We start from the raw sequence: 17,645 nt of genomic DNA, 5'->3' as shown, positions 1-17,645 counted from the left end.
CGATTTTGTACTTCGACAACTTATTCTTATTGTATTGTTTGACAAGAACAGCAATATTGCTGCTAACGCTAATATCACAAATCAAACAATGGAAAGCGGATATAGCTATGCTAAGCGCACCGGAAAAACAAAAAAAAATTATTTGAGAAAGAAACTCAAATAATCATCGTAATTAGTGCAGCTTGATAAACTCAAACAAAGACACAGAAGGCGAAGAGACCTTTCAACTGCAGATATGTATTAAGTTTAGTCAGGATGTGCAGTGTAAGTAGAACTTTGTAATTTATCGTTTTAATAAACTTTGACGAAATAGCAGTGAAAAGCTCCCCTCAACGATCTTGGTAGTGAAGAAATTAATAAATAGACACCAGAAGAATATAACACAAGAACTCAGAGCTGACACCAAAAGTTAGATTATAAAAATAATTCTAAAGTCAACTCGACTACAAACTGAAGCGAAAAGTTTGCTAAAGCGTACACGAGTGAAAGTAAAATGTGTACAATCAGTATGGCTAAAAGCACAGAATATGAAGAAAGGAAAATAATTTGAACGAAATTTCGTGAACATGACTCCCTGCGAATATATTGTGTGAATGGATATTCATGCAAAGCCATCGTAAGTGATTTTTGGTCTTTATTTTAACGAACAATATTGAGCAAAGGCATCCTTCCGGCAGAATATAATTTCTTACAGCAATTTACGTTTAAAAAGATAGTTCGCTCTCACACTTCACAATCTTTGCCGTACACTTGTCTAGTGTACATTACGATGCTTGTTATATGTTTTTGGAAGGTAAATATTATGCATGACTTGAAGAAACTTTACTTTAAGTATCAGGAGCTAAAGGGATAAATAATCAAGATATTGTACATACAAGGAACAATGAACTATTTTAGTGTGTTTCGGGAAGCTGATGCACGGCTACATGTGCATATTAATATTGTCGAATGACAGAATTATTGAGTAAAAATATAACTATTATTCTTCGTATTAAAAAAATCAATCAACGATCCTTGATACAAATATAATTCCATCCTAGAATCTACTACTTCATTGATTCAACTTAAGATTTGTATATGATGTGTAGCTGTTTCCAGAGAGCTGCTAATAACAAAAACAAATCCAAAACGTAGAGAGTAGTAGAGGGTAGTACACACAAAAACGTTAAATCATTGCACATTGATTATGTACATGCAATGCTTTAAGCACATACACATACAGTACAACAAGTTATGAATATTAATTAATGATTTACGTACTGCAATGTTTATAAATTCAAACAGGGTTTCTGATTACGAATTTCGTACACATGAATTATTGCTCATCAACGTTGTTTTGTGGTGGTTTTAATTTGTTATTTTGACGTGGCACATGCCGTAATGGAATGTGTAAATAGATAAAATTAGATATTAAATTGTGGAAATTAATATGAAAAGCCTTGGCTAATTACTTTACAATTGGGTAGAAAAATGCAGAAAATTAAACGTTACAGGGTCGACGTGTTGACACGAAGCTTGAAAATTCTTCTCCTCCGGTTTGGCACTTTAAAAAAAAAATTGAAAAACATATCTGTCGTTTTTCGTAACCTGTAGGAGTCCACGTTCGTAAAAGTTGAAAAATTTAAAAAAAAAATCGCTCCCCCTTAATAGATTAAGGAATATGTTTATGTATCGTCCGTTGACAAGTGGATCGCCACCGGTTTCTGGTGGGTTCTGATTTTTGTTTTTTATACGTTGCCACACGTTGTTGACAATTTAAAAATATTTCAATTCGGAGGTTACGCAGATTGCTTGGTGAAAAAGGACTTCACCTAGTACAAATTAAAGACTTTGCACATATATTTGACATTGCAATGTGGGCAACATCAAAGTTCTGAAAGAACAGGTTAAGAGGAATCACCACTTGGCTAAATTGTCGCCTACATTTCTGCGTTTTTTATTATTTGATCGGCGATATCTTTAAAAAGAAAACGTTTTTCAAAAATGTGGAACCATTATTTTCTGTAAAAGTATGTTAGCTTTAAATGAAAAATATATTTTTTAGCTATAGTTTTATGTGCTCCGAGAAAATCGTGCAGATTATGCAAATTTGGGTAATCTGCACGATTTTCTCGGTGCACATAAAACCTATGGCTAAAAAAATATTTTATTGCCTATCCACCCGGAATATTGTTGTTACACGTACATTTCCCACCCACGGAAAGCGATCGTTTCATGTGAGAACTTTTTCATTACATCACAAGTGAAGGAATATTCATATGAAAATTCATTACATATCAGTAGATTTTCATTACATACCAGCAGAATTTCATTACTTACCAGCAAAAATGTATCACATGAAATATTCATTAGCACTGAAATCGAAACAATACTCGCGATGTTATTTTAGTTTTAATATCACAAACTTTGTCATTTGAATTAAGTGCACACCAATCTAAGCAAATTCATTAAAAACTTAAAAAAAAAACACACAAAAATAAGTGACGGCCATTTTGTCTATATCAATAATTTCAATTTTTTCAACTTCGACGAACACCTATGGCCAAACAATTTTAATTTTTGCATTTTTCACTTATTTTCAAAAACAATCAACCCTTTTGTCTTTATTATCGTGTATTCACTTCACTTCACAGCAAAATTTATTGTAACACCACCAAAATCGACAAATATTACGCAAAATATGAATCTAGCACTTCACAAAAACAAAACAGCCGAAGTAGTTTGTCAACATGTCATCAAAACAGTAGTGTTGCCAGTGATGCTTTCGGGATAGAGTGTTATGATGAAAGAGATAGAAATATTTTGACAAGTACCCCAAGGCAACTTATAATAAACTGGTCTTCGGTCCTCTCGCTCTCAACGTAACACGTTGAAAGAGAAAGCAATATTTTGACCAGTACCCCAAGGCAAGTTAAATTAACTAGTCTTCGGATCTCTCGCTCTGATCATAACAGTCTATTAATATTATGAAGAAGTGTGAGCCGATTTCATGAGCAGACTAGATTCGTTTATAATCGTTTCAAACAACAGATTTTTTTGTTGGTTTTGTGCTATCGGTATTTTTTATGTTTATTATTAGTCTGGCAGTGAATGAAATAGCGCGACATAAATGTTATAAAATTATACATTAATTTAGAATAATCTTATGGTATTCAAGAATCTGCTAGTGTCTTCTTGAACACTTTTGGTTTTGAACTGGCAGGTCCTTGGGTGGAAAAATGTACTCGTAACAACAATATTCCGGGTGAATAGGCAATAAAACAGCATACATTGGATGCTGCTTGGTAGTTCATTACACTCGGAATGTGTGGTTTTAAGCAACTCGCTTTGGAAACGGTTATTTTGACTCGTGTAGTTGCATACCTCGCCTTCGGCTCGGATATGCAAACTCTACACTTGTCAAAATAACAGTTTCCAAAGCTTGTTGCTTAAAACCACACTTGTGAGTTCGGCTCGTATCACAAAATTGATCCCTCATGTAATGAACTACCTCCGCAGCATCCAATGTAATCTACTATTTCATTTAAAGCTAATATACTTTTACAGAAAATATTGGTTCCACATTTTTGAAAAACTTTCTCTTTTTAAAGATATCGCCGATCAAATAATAAAAAACGCAGAAATGTAGGCTACAATTTAGCCAAGTGGCGATTCCTCTTAAGACAACCACGAAGGCTGGTGACACCAAATTTTATAAACAGATAGTTGTGAGAAATCAACTTAAAGAAAATATTTTTCTCGAAAATTCTGAATTTTGTTTTTGTTAAGTTCCATTTTATATACAAAATTCGCAGCCGTAGACGCAATTGTGTGTCACCGCCTTCGTGATCAACTCAGAGTTGTCTTAACCTGTTCTTTCAGAACCTTGGGCAACATGGAGAAACTTAATTTCAAAACCCACCGAAACCCCGTGCTTCCATCTACATCAAAAACACATACCGAACGAGCCAATCTTAATCTATAGATGTACTGTTGAACTCATACACTACAGTAATACAGTCACATACAGTATTTGGGGTCGAACAACAGATGGTATGTATGTCGGAAGTTTTGTTTCATAATTTGCATGAAACAAAACTTCTGAGATTCCCCTGAAGAGTGTATGTAACAAATTAAAATGAAATAGAAAAAAAATTGGCTGGCTACATTTTTATAACTCCCAAATGTCTCCAAGTTGGTTTGACCAAATATTTCCAAGAAAAAATTCTTTTCAAAAATTATATTATCCTATGCTCAGCAGTCAGCAAACAACTATTCAAAAGGGAATTTGTGGCTTTTCTGTATAAATACTTGCTCACAAGCATTTACATCAAACACAAGATGGAAAAAAAGTATGGAAAATTTCGTCTCAAACAACACTCACTCCTCATCCAAAGGCATAAAATACCCTTACTCAGCGTGCACACAAAAGTGAAATCGTTATAATACGCTTGTTAAATCGCACATAAACGAGACCCTTTAGTTGAGCCACAAATATGTGTGTGACTGCAAGGCAAAGTATTTGTGTTTGAGTTTTGTTCTTTTGTGTTCTCAAAGAGTAGGGAAATCTGAAATGCGGAAAATAAAAGTAAAGTTCAAAAAAAGCAAATTTTTGCATGACAAATTTTCAATGGGAACGTAAATTTTGAATCTGAATCATGGAACTGTTTACTCTTTTATTATGCGCAGTTACCTAGCTGGCTCTGTAACTTGTAGTATTAAGTTTAACCATTGGATACAAAAACTGGAATAACCATAAAATCCAGTAAGAAAAGATTAGACTTAACAAGGAGTTAGTTATGCTTATTATGAACAGTCAGTGCCCTATGTCCTATACTTCATTTTATAAGATTATACACTCCACTTGCACACAAAATGATTCCAAATGACAATTGGAATTGATCCGATATTTATCCTTGCCGTCAGTGAAAGGTTAAAAGCGAGAATTCTGAAGACTATCAGAGTTAATTAACTTAATGTAAATAACTTGTCATCAATGAAACAGTCTACGAGTCTGCTCGTGTCATTTGCTCGTCCTTATACCGGGACTTTCCTAAAAAAGTTTCCAACTTTTTCTCATGTCTGAGTTTTGTGAACGAAATGTACTATACTTAGGTGAACACACTCATTACAAAGAAAGTGTACCAATTATACCAACACACACACACACACACACCCACACACATCATCGAGTTGTCAAAAAATTGTCACATGCAAAGACTTAAAGTGACATGAGTATTCTATCAAAAAAAATTTATTTTTTCAACAAACAAAAATTATTCAATTAAATTTCAAGTAATGTGCATTTCCCATGGTCGGTTGTTGTTGTAACAGATGTTGAAACGGGTAGGTCCTCATTGTTCCTGAAAAGAATGAACGCAAACATCAAATTTGATCAGATGAAGTGTTGACACCAAATTATTACTTCTCATCAGTGCTATTCGATTGCATCGCGGTTTGGGGCTCCCAAAATGTACCGGTTTTGATGTTGAATTTGGCCACACGCACACAGAACATTTACAACAACGGTTCACGGCACTGTTTGTTTATTTTCTTGTTTTGATGTGACAATTACGACCGGGTTGGAAAGTTGGCCGAACATTTTAGCATTAGGATTTGGTTTTTATGAGCTTTTGTCATCATTGTTTTTAGAGGTTATAACAAATTATAAATTTTGGTTTAAAGTTTACTCATCATTGTGTAGTTAAGTTCACAGCTTCATTTATAATCTTTTAAATACAATTTTTGCCGATTTCAGTTCAATAAATTAAATGTCAATAAAAACACAACTCTTCGGTCCAACACAACAGTAAAAATATTTTTTTTAGAATGAGCAAGTCACGAATGATCTTAGAGCAAATGCTCGAATTGTTTACCCTCTTCATGTAGACACAAAATAACTCTCTCTTCAAACGATTCTCTTACACTTTGGAACATATCGGCGTCCGGAACTAGGCAATACTCGGAAATACGATCACACATTTCTTCCAGCGATTCAGGGCGAGTGCGAAACACTCTGTCTTTTAAGTAGCCCCAAAGGAAATAGTCCAGTGGGGTCAGATCAGGTGATCTCGCTGGCCATTTTATTGGCCCCATCCGTCCAATCCATCTGTTGTTAAACACTGAGTGTAAATATTGCCGAACAACGAGTGAGTAGTGCGGTGGCGCTCCGTCCTGCTGAAAGTATACATCATTCCACCGGAAATTTTGATTGGCTGCCGATTGTCGCATCGCAGGCACAATCTCATTTTCGAGCAATTCGAGATATTTGGGTCCGGTCAAGTTACCTTCGATGTAAAAGGGCCCAATGATATCGTCGCCAAGTATGCCAGCCCACACATTCTTTTTCACCGGAAATTGGGTGTGTTCCTCTCGAAAGACGTGCGGGTTCTCTGTGCTCCAGTAGCGACAATTGTGCCGGTTAACGTATCCGGTTAGATGAAAGGTGCTTTCGTCAGAAAAGCATACTTTCTTCAACCAATCAGGATCCCGCATTTTCATATCCATCTTCTCGCAAAAATCATGCCGGTGGCCGTAGTCGGATTCTTTCAATTCTTGTGTTAGAAAAACCCCGTACGGGTGAAATTTATGTCGGCGTAGAACACGCCACACAGATGTTATGCTCATTCCAGTTTCCAATGAAACTTCTCTCAGGCTTTGTTGCATGTTCATATCAACGCTTGCCAGAACGAGTATCTCATTATCCTCATGTGTTTCAGACCTTGGTCGACCCGGTTTTGGTCTGTTGAACACACTTGCCGTGTTACGAAACTTCCGAAACAATTTTGCAATGCCTGCGTGCGAAGGCTTGGGTCTGTTTGGAAACATTTGATGGAATCTGTCGGAGACTTTCCGGAAGCTGAGCTTTTCATCTATTCTTAAAAATACCAAAATGCGTCTCTCGTCGTTTGTAAAATACATTTTTTCACAAAATTTACGGTAACCGGTCTGCGTTATTGCGAAATGAAACTTAAATACAAAAAAGTAGACAATTGATAACTGTAGGAAACTCAAAGGCAACCTGATTTTCGACAAATCTTTTTATAAGCTTTAGTTTGGAGTGCATTTTCTATTTGTTTACTTCGAATAATGTATCCAAATGAAACATGCCGGTATCTCAGTTACAAATATTTGTATTCCAATGAAACATGCCGGTATATCGGTTACAAATACTGTATCTTAATGAAACATGCCGGTATCTCGGTTACAAATACTTGTATCCCAAAAAAACATGCCGGTATCTCGTTTACAAATACTGTATCTCAATGAACCATGTCGGTATCTCGGTTACAAATACTGTATCCCAGTGAAACATGCCGGTATCTCAGTTACAAATACTTGTATCCCAGAGAAACATGCCTGTATCTCTGTTACAAATACTGTATCTCAATGAACCATGTCGGTATCTCGGTTACAAATACTGTATACCAGTGAAACATGCCGGTATCTCGGTTACAAATACTGTATCTCAATGAAACATGCGGGATATCGCTTACAAATACTTGTATCCCAATGAACCATGTCGGTATTTCGGTTACAAATACTGTATCTCAATGAACCATCTCGGTATCTCAGTTACAAATACTGTATCCCAATGAAACATGCCGGTATCTCGGTTACAAATACTGTATCTCAATGAAACATGCGGGATATCGCTTACAAATACTTGTATCCCAATGAAACATGCCGGTATCTCGGTTACAAATACTGTATCTCAATGAACCATGTCGGTATCTCGGTTACAAATACTGTATCCCAGTGAAACTTGCCGGTATCTCAGTTACAAATACTTGTATCCCAGAGAAACATGCCGGTATCTCTGTTACAAATACTGTATCTCAATGAACCATGTCGGTATCTCGGTTACAAATACTGTATCCCAGTGAAACATGCCGGTATCTCTGTTACAAATACTGTATCTCAATGAACCATGTCGGTATCTCGGTTACAAATACTGTCTCCCAGTGAAACATGCCGGTATCTCGGTTACAAATACTGTATCTCAATGAAACATGCGGGATATCGCTTACAAATACTTGTATCCCAATGAAACATGCCGGTATCTCGGTTACAAATACTGTATCTCAATGAACCATGTCGGTATCTCGGTTACAAATACTGTATCCCAGTGAAACATGCCGGTATCTCAGTTACAAATACTTGTATCCCAGAGAAACATGCCGGTATCTCTGTTACAAATACTGTATCTCAATGAACCATGTCGGTATCTCGGTTACAAATACTGTATCCCAGTGAAACATGCCGGTATCTCGGTTACAAATACTGTATCTCAATGAAACATGCGGGATATCGGTTACAAATACTTGTATCCCAATGAACCATGTCGGTATCTCGGTTACAAATACTGTATCTCAATGAACCATCTCGGTATCTCAGGTACAAATACTGTATCCCAATGAAACATGCCGGTATCTCGGTTACAAATACTGTATCTCAATGAACCATGTCGGTATCTCGGTTACAAATACTGTATCCCAGTGAAACATGCGGGTATCTCAGTTACAAATACTTGTATCCCAGAGAAACATGCCGGTATCTCTGTTACAAATACTGTATCTCAATGAACCATGTCGGTATCTCGGTTACAAATACTGTATCCCAGTGAAACATGCCGGTATCTCAGTTACAAATACTGTATCTCAATGAACCATGTCGGTATCTCAGTTACAAATACTGAATCTCAATGAAACATGCCGGTATATCTGTTACAAATACTGTATCTCAATGAACCATGTCGGTATCTCGGTTACAAATACTGTATCACAGTGAAACATGCCGGTATCTCAGTTACAAATACTTGTATCCCAAAGAACCATGTCGGTATCTCGGTTACAAATACTGTATCCCAGTGAAACATGGCGGTATCTCAGTTACAAATACTGTATCTCAATGAACCATGTCGGTATCTCAGTTACAAATACTGAATCTCAATGAAACATGCCGGTATATCTGTTACAAATACTGTATCTCAATGAACCATGTCGGTATCTCGGTTACAAATACTTGTATCCCAGAGAAACATGCCGGTATCTCTGTTACAAATACTGTATCTCAATGAACCATGTCGGTATCTCGGTTACAAATACTGTATCTCAATGAACCATCTCGGTATCTCAGTTACAAATACTGTATACCAATGAAACATGCCGGTATCTCGGTTACAAATTATTGTATCCCAGAGAAACATGCCGGTATCTCTGTTACAAATACTGTATCTCAATGAACCATCTCGGTATCTCAGTTACAAATACTGAATCTCAATGAAACATGCCGGTATCTCGGTTACAAATACTGTATCTCAATGAACCATGTCGGTATCTCATTTACAAATACTGAATCTCAATGAAACATGCCGGTATCTCGGTTACAAATACTGTATCTCAATGAACCATGTCGGTATCTCGGCTACAAATACTGTATCCCAGTGAAACATGCTGGTATCTCAGTTACAAATACTGTATCCCAATGAAACATGCCGGTATCTTAGTTACAAATACTTATATCCCAAAGAAACATGCCGGTATCTCGGTTACAAATACTGTATCTCAACAAAACATGCCGGTATCTCGGTTACAAATTATTGTATCCCAATGAAACATGCCGGTATCTCAGTTACAAATACTTGTATCCCAAAGAAACATGCCGGTATCTCGGTTACAAATACTTTATCCCAATGAACCATGCCGGTATCTCAGTTACAAATACTGTATCCCAATGAAACATGCCGGTATCTCAGATACAAATACTTGTATCCCAATGAACCATGTCGGTATCTCGGTTGCAAATACTGTATCCAAATGAAATATGCTGGTATCTCAGTTACAAATACTGTATCACAGTGAAACATGCTGGTATCTCAGTTACAAATACTGTATCACAGTGAAACATGCTGGTATCTCAGTTACAAATACTGTATCACAATGAAACATGCCGGTATATCAGTTACAAATACTTGTATCACAAAGAAACATGTCGGTATCTCGGTTACAAATACTGTATCCCAATGAAACATGCCGGTATCTCGGTTACAAATACTGTACCCAATGAAACATGCAGGTATCTCAGTTACAAATACTGTGTCTCAATGAAACATACCGGTATCTCGGTTACAAATACTGTATCCCAATGAAACATGCCGGTATCTCAGTACTGTACCTCAATGCAACATTCTTAGGTAATCGAATACTCATATCGCATAACAAAAAGTCCTGTATCGAAATCGGAAAAAACGTGTATCCGAATATTTACTTGATGAAAAAAATTTGTCCGCCAACTAACTCACAACAAAAATTCATTTTACTAATCGCATACTAATCGCATACTAATCGAATGGAGCTGTTCACTTTTGCGGTGACAGGTAGGTATAGCGTTTTTCATAAGAGAAAAAATCTGAGAAAAAAGTTGGAAACTTTTATAAGAAATGCCCGGTATGGAATGAAATACGTTCTACCGATACAAACAATCAAAGTCGCCTTAGACTTTTTTATTCAATTCAATTTGTGAAAACTAAGAAACGGCTTGCATTTCGTTCTTCGATATCAGATATTTTTGACGCAATTTGTACAACTGTTCGTTCATCACATCTAATTGAACAGGAAAATGCAAAAGAAATTTACGGTTGATACTGGTTATCCATACAAAATATGGAAAACGAAACCACCTGGCGAAGAACAGCGAGAATTAAATCGCCTGTTTGAGGAAGGAAAAATCAGTGAATCAATGACTGCTGATTTCGTTCGAGAGAAGTGGCATATCTTTCAAAGCGTCTCTCCTAAAGTGTTTGCGACTCATTTTCGTACGACGAAAGCAAAATTTGGCCGGAATTGTAAGACATCTTCTTCCTATCGGTACAAAATTTATAAAAAATTGCAATTTTTCATTACCAGTGCAAACCGGATCATCGCAAAACATGGACCGTAAAGAGTCATCTGCAGTACAACATCGCCCTTCAGTTACGATCAAGAACCCACCGATTGTCACTTATATGCATGCGGATCATGAGAAAAAGCTTGACTTTGTTGTTGTCGTAATGGCTCCGTTTTCTGGTACCCACGACTTCAAATTTAAATTGTCGGATGATGGAGCCTCGGTGACTGTGACGTACACGTGGCCTCTTGCTTTGTACACGCCTGAGTTGCTGTTTGAAGACCTACCGAAAACACACCCTATGGTTCAGTCGTTCACCTCCTACTTGCTGCAAGCTGGCATTACCGGTAAGTCCGAGCCACCACAGGGCTCAATGACGGTTAAATTGCCTTGCAGAGTTCAACGAGAGATCAGCGATTTTAAAAATTGCATCGTGGTGGATGAGGATGACACGAAATTGATTATGATGGAATTCGTGGCATACCATACATATTTTCGTCCTAATTATTATGATCACTAAATATCCTGGTTGTACCAGCTTTAACTCTTTGAGTTGATTAGTGAATGTTTACTTTTATTCGTGAAATAAATAGTTGGGAGTATCATTCAATCAAACGCTTTTCATTACATCGTACGTTCCAATGACGTTTTTGTCCATTATCCATATCCATAATTATTGCTAAATTGTTAATACGAAAGCAAATCGTTACTGAATTTGATTGTCCATAAGTAATTGTAGTACAATAGGTAATTGTAATTGTGCTGAGTTTCGCTATGTTTTCGTATGATCTTGTTATTCGAATCTGTTGTTCAAACTACAATCGCCAGTTTGTGTAGTTTCACTGGTTAATCAATAATAATGGAACTAAGCCAAGAACGGCTCTGAAGGATTACTGAAATACTAAAAAAACGGTTCCTTAAAGGACGTGTAAGCTCAGGATATGTACAAGTTCTTGATTCTCGAGGAACCATAACTCATAAGTAATTCTTGAGCCTGCGTAATGCTCAGAGATCAACTTTGTATTATTGAACAAATCTGGATTTTCCAAAATCTATTAGTGATAGTAACAGATATCGATTTGATTGATTGATTGAGAAAAATCGTCGAGAAAAATAAGGAGACTTTTGTTTAACTGTCTAGCATTGTTGATGGAAAATCTTTTACTTCTTCAGTCTTACTATAAGACAGCCCACAACTCACCTCTTATTTTTGTCGTGGTTGTAGATGTCTAGCCGTTTTTTATACATTAAAGAAGTCGAAGAAGAATTAGAAATCGGAATATCTAGACTCTAGAGAGCCTGAAGAGTTATTTGGACTTCTATTCTATCTCCATGTCTTACTTAACTTGGATAAAGCTTCAGGTTTTAGGCTAAATTGTATTTTCTCGAACAACTACTCTATTGCTCGCAAAGAGTTACTCATTCGACATTAGAGAAAATCGTCGATATAATTGAAAAGTTAAAATTTGTGTCAATTAACAAAGTTTCAAGATGACTCATGTTCTTGCATACCGCAACATTAGGAAAATTATGGAAAACTATAAACGTTGTGTCAATAAACTGGTGGTAAAGTTCATACATAGTAGTAAGCATTTCTAATTATTAAATATGCTGTGCTCTTAAAAGCACTTTATTAATAATTAAATTATATGGTGATTGAGCCTATAAAATTTAATTATTCGTCTTTGCAAGTTCTATCACAATTATTATGTGAATTTTATGCTTTATTTCTCCATCCCCTGAAGCATTATAAGTTCTAAACAAATTCAATTATGCAAAATAGTTGGTATACTCAAATTGTACCTATAACATCTAATGGAAAATTAGTTTTCTTTTGCCTTTTTTTTCATTTACACATGATGGGAATATTGATGATGTACCGTAGAACAGTGAAATTAAATTACGAGGAACGGAAATTCAAATTTTTTTTATGGTCTTTTATTTTAGCTATTTTTATTTTACCTACATTAACGTTCCACATTACTTTGAGTCGGAAGTTGAAAGTACATCCTACTTTCGGTTCATGTAATTGAACGAGAGGAGTTGTCGTACAGCCATTTGTTGATAAAACAAATTTGAAGAACAAAAGAAAATTCACAATTTCACGAGCCACGTTTATTAAACAAAAAAAAAGTTTTGGAAAACCTTGTAATTATTAAGGAATGTTCCTGAAAAAAAAATTGATTAACATTTTTTGCATGCAAGAGTTTTCCTTTCTAACTACCGACTTTTTCTATCTACAAAACCTTTTGGAAAAAGCAGGAGTATCACGATTAGTCAAACGTCTCCAAACAATCCCAACCGCTATAGGTCTCACATCGTCCTCACCTTTCATAAGTGCGGTCAACGAAGCTCCGAAAAACACCTTAGCTACTTTCTGAACCTTTCCATATCGACTTAATTGTTTGACTTGTTAGAAAGACAAACATGACCACAGACAATTAAATTTCGGGAGTAGTACCGATATCTGATATGGGTGAAGGTCAAAGTGCAGGCTTGCATATCGGTTTTTTCTTTTTTTTTAGTTTTGAGTAATATTCAAATTTTTTCCTATATCTAATTGCTGAGTGTCGTTTTAAGTTCGTAGTTAGTTTACGAAACCGCTCAGCAATAAAGCGAATTTTGTGAAACGAAAAGGAGTTTTTACAACCATCATTTAAATCATTGCTTTTCTTAGTGCTATATTTGGAAAATAGTATCAAAGGTTTAGGTAGGTGATCCGATAAAATAATCTTCTGACAGATAACCGGTAAACGATCGATGAAATCGCTTTGTAGTCAAGCGAAAGTACCATAAAAATGTAAAAATAAAATTTGACTTGTTTTTATCAGCATATCGCAATATCGCATACAAAGCAATTGTAATTTCTGCAGTCGATTTGTACCTTTTCAATCGTAACGATGCCATTATCGCAAGCCGTTTCATTCGCAGGAAAGAAAGTTTTAGTAACTGGTGGAGGGCGAGGTCTGATTTTTAATTGCCAAATTGAATTTATTGTTAAAATTTTATTTGTTTTTTGAAATTCAAACAAAAATAAGGTCTGGGAAGACAAACAGTGAAACGGTTCTATGAAGATGGTGCAATCGTTTACACTGTAGAAAAAGAACAAGAGCTAGTCGATGATTTGCGAAAGAATTTTCCCAAAATTACGGCAGTGCATTTGGATGTGACTGATTTGGAAAAAACCAAATTGGTCGTTGAATCGTTCGGGCCGTTAGATTTTTTGGTTAACAATGCTGGAGTTTACTTTTCTCAATCCTTTATGGAAATGACGATTGACGTGTTGAACAGGTATAAAGGAAGATAAGAGATGGTGGAACGGTAACAGAAGACGTCGATTACTAAGAAAAACTAACAAACTTTTTAAGAACCGTCGATGTTAACTTAAAAGCGCTGGTTGTGGTTAGTCAGGCCGTGGCGAAAGGTATGATTGAAAGTAAAAATGGTGGAGCAATAATAAACATATCATCTTTGGTAAGCAAAAATTAACGTTCAAACAACCAACATTAATTTAAAATGGTTTCATGAAGGCAAGTAGAATCGCATCTTTACCAGGCGTGAGTATTTACAGCAGCAGTAAAGCAGCGGTCTCCCACATGACACGAATGATGGCTATTGAACTGAGTCCACATAACATTCGAGTAAATTCAATAGCTCCCAGTGTCATCGACGTACCATCTTTAGCTCCGGATACTTCATTTGGAAAGCATATGGCAGAGGCTGTGCATAGCACTTTGGCTAAAAATCTTTTCAAACGATTCATTAGTCCAGACGAAGTAATAGACTTGATATTCTATTTAATGAGCCCCCTATCAGCAATGATTACCGGCGAGGAAGTGAGCATAGATGCTGGTGCTTCGATTACATAGAAAATGGGCAAAGCATTTCTGAACGATGTAAAAGCGATTATAAGTTTGAATTATCAATGACAACAATTATAAATAGTTTTTCCAGTTTTTCATCTTGAAAATTTGAAATGATTTTTTGAATAGCGATATGGTTGCAGCGCAAGAACATGACTGTTGTTTGTATTGTTTTCAATTAACTTGAGCACATTTCGGGACATTTCATACGCATCAATTTAAAAAAAAGCAAGATAATGAAAACATCCTAGTATTCACATTTATAGTTTGAACGGAAACTAAACAATAACGTAAAAGCTTTCCTCGAATAAGCCACATCCATATAATTTTTCAATTGATAAAAATTGCTCTCAACGTCGAAACAGTCAGAGCAATATGAGACACATTGATGCGACTGTTCTGGTAGTTTTTATTTTAAACAATAGATATGAAAACCGAAAATGAATACTACAGTTGATAGAACATACATATACCTACCATACAAATGCATTAACGTCTGCAGCAAAAATTTACTGTGAATTGGAATATTATTTATTCGATAGATTGAATCAGTAGAAGCAACATTGTTCCATCAGGATGAACAGAGGTATATTACAGGAGACATATTTCATTTATATTGTCTTTTCCGCATATATATACATCTCGTATACACCATGTGTGTGTTATATATATACATTATGAAGTGTATCTATGGTTTTGAATTCACGTTTGCATGCAAATAAGCACATTATAATATTGGTGGTAGATATTATGTACACCGTACAGCTATCTGTCTATATAAACTAATTTCACTGTAAACCCATTAAAGTGATCCGATATGCACTTGGAAGCATCTGAGTTCAGTTTGCATATAAATCTCATTCAATTCATGTGCAATTGAGGTGCGGTATGCATGCTGTTTTCGACGAAGACTTAATGAAGAGAATAAATTCATGTGATGCACTTGCAAGAATAAATTCTGGGATTATGATCAAATATTGTCGTGCACTTTGCTTTCTGCAAAGATTTTTGTTGAAATTTATCAGATAATGTGTAACCTTTTCCATTTTCTTTGCTGTCGTGCGATTGAGTGGGACTGCTGTTTAATGGAATCGGGAATTTGATGTATTTTCTTTCTTTTATTTAAATTAATGTAAAGTTACAGCTACTTACAAATGTTCGATTGTAACCACTCAGATTGAATATTTTCTCTGGAAATTTCTTGATATTAAAATCACTGCAGATAGATATCGCAGTGATATGTAGGAGACATGTTATTTTGTAGTATACAGCGCTCCCACAGTGTCCTACTTTCCTACTTTGTCATACTTTTTCGAAATTTGTCCTACTTGTCCTACTGTCCTACGTAGGGCACTTCAGGAATTTTAATTAAGTAACAATCAAGCGGATTTTGAGCTCTAAAAGTAAATTAAAATAATTTTCGACCTAACTTCATATGATTATTGGCTTAGATTATCAGAGATATTCTTGGACATTATATTATATTTCACGACTGGCAAAAGCGTGTTTTTGTTTGAGCCACGCAAATGCTGTATTTAGCACAAACCTTCTGCAAAATAAAGAGTCGATACAAGGAACAACAGCCAGTCAAAGATGGTATTAATGCATATAAGTAAGGGTGTTATAAATATTCCCATAACTGATCGTTTGCTGTCACTTTGTCACAAACTATCAGGTTTGTTTAGACCTTCAAAAATTCTAAGCTGAAAAGTAGTAGAAAAAAAGCAGCAGGGCGAAAGAGCTGATTGTAAACATAAGCACAAAAAAGCGAAGGAAGACAAGATAAGGGAAATCGATAGATCGATTGGTCAGGAATTGGCAACGTTAAATGTGGCGGAAAAGTTGTTGACTGACAGTAACAAATGTTTGAGCAAAGCTGTAAATTCACGGCAGAGTAAAATAGACCAGGCAGAAGCGGTTCATTTTTGAAACGTTAAATTAGGTCTCTTATACACTGCATAAAAATGAACTCAAATGAACACTGACATAAATTAAAAAGTTTTACTCGCATAAAAATAAAACTACTAGATTATTCAGGTCCCTAGTCAAATAAAGCACTCCTGCCTGGTTTACTTTACTCTGCCGTGTGTAAATTCTAACGGAACCGTGGAAATAAGTGAATTAATTAAGGCACATGTAGCTCTAACAGCTGCAATCCAGCGAACAAAGACGAATTTAAAATAGGCCGTTTGTTGTATAGTGAGCATAATACTTTGCATTCGGTCAAATACAATATTTTATGCCACAGAGGCATCTAAAGTTTGCAGTGGCATAAATAACTATTTTGGACCTTAGTTGGAATGTCCGTTATTTTCATTAATAAACCTTAAAACAATGTCCCACACGTCCTGCGATAGGACACGAAAATTTTAGTGGGACCGCTGAGTATATCGTTTCCAATTTCATCTCAATTCTGTTATACTTCCAGAAGACACGACGTTCCTACGAAAGAAATTAATTACAAATTGTTTGATTCAAAATTAAATCTCAACAGCGTGCAGAGCGTATCAAACACGTCAAATGTAATGCCTATACTAATACCTCTATATACAATAATAAAAACGATTAACATTATAACGAGAAAATCATCATAAATTCTTTTGTTTATCTTTACAACACTGTGAGAGATTTAGGTATATAACTTTATCCGTTCCTACAAACATCCTCCTAGATCATAACGTAACATTTAAATGAAATTTTTGATTTTGATTGAGCTGTCACGACAGCGTACGACAACAAAACTCCACTCCTTCTGTCACTGCATTGATAGATTTCATAAATTATAAAGGAAAATATTTGTAAACAAAAGGAGGAAGGAAAAATATTGTTTATCATACTGAACATTACAACGGATTTGGTTTTACGGATATAAAGGAATGTCGAAATATTCGAAATATATACTTCTTGCGCGTTTGT

The 17,645-nt window shown here is 35.7% G+C and overlaps 2 protein-coding genes across 2 annotated transcripts; both read left to right on the top strand.

The window, feature by feature from the left end:
- The first annotated feature begins 10,452 nt into the window (after positions 1 to 10,452).
- Positions 10,453 to 11,470, top strand: LOC119071302. The gene is made up of 2 exons (XM_037176180.1): positions 10,453 to 10,825; positions 10,887 to 11,470. The coding sequence occupies exons 1-2, from the start codon at positions 10,600 to 10,602 to the stop codon at positions 11,384 to 11,386; spliced, it is 726 nt and encodes a 241-aa protein (XP_037032075.1). The 5' UTR covers positions 10,453 to 10,599; the 3' UTR covers positions 11,387 to 11,470.
- Positions 11,471 to 13,749: 2,279 nt separating this feature from the next.
- LOC119071296 (L-xylulose reductase-like) lies at positions 13,750 to 14,814 on the top strand. The gene is made up of 4 exons (XM_037176170.1): positions 13,750 to 13,830; positions 13,905 to 14,157; positions 14,235 to 14,340; positions 14,397 to 14,814. The coding sequence occupies exons 1-4, from the start codon at positions 13,767 to 13,769 to the stop codon at positions 14,733 to 14,735; spliced, it is 762 nt and encodes a 253-aa protein (XP_037032065.1). The 5' UTR covers positions 13,750 to 13,766; the 3' UTR covers positions 14,736 to 14,814.
- Positions 14,815 to 17,645: the final 2,831 nt, after the last annotated feature.

The sequence above is a fragment of the Bradysia coprophila genome (genome assembly GCF_014529535.1).
Source record: "Bradysia coprophila strain Holo2 chromosome IV unlocalized genomic scaffold, BU_Bcop_v1 contig_144, whole genome shotgun sequence".
Lineage (NCBI taxonomy): Eukaryota > Metazoa > Arthropoda > Insecta > Diptera > Sciaridae > Bradysia > Bradysia coprophila.
Note: the sequence above shows the minus strand (reverse complement) of the source record. Positions and strands in the feature narration are given on the sequence as shown.

What these genes read in the sequence shown, in the direction of transcription:
- LOC119071296 (XM_037176170.1), top strand. Translation starts at nt 13,767, where the DNA reads ATGCCATTATCGCAAGCCGTTTCATTCGCAGGAAAGAAAGTTTTAGTA. An exon ending in AGTAACTGGTGGAGGGCGAG is followed by an intron (nt 13,831 to 13,904) that starts GTCTGATTTTTA and finishes AACAAAAATAAG; the next exon opens with GTCTGGGAAGACAAACAGTG. An exon ending in ACGATTGACGTGTTGAACAG is followed by an intron (nt 14,158 to 14,234) that starts GTATAAAGGAAG and finishes AAACTTTTTAAG; the next exon opens with AACCGTCGATGTTAACTTAA.
- LOC119071302 (XM_037176180.1), top strand. Translation starts at nt 10,600, where the DNA reads ATGCAAAAGAAATTTACGGTTGATACTGGTTATCCATACAAAATATGG. An exon ending in AGCAAAATTTGGCCGGAATT is followed by an intron (nt 10,826 to 10,886) that starts GTAAGACATCTT and finishes TTTCATTACCAG; the next exon opens with TGCAAACCGGATCATCGCAA.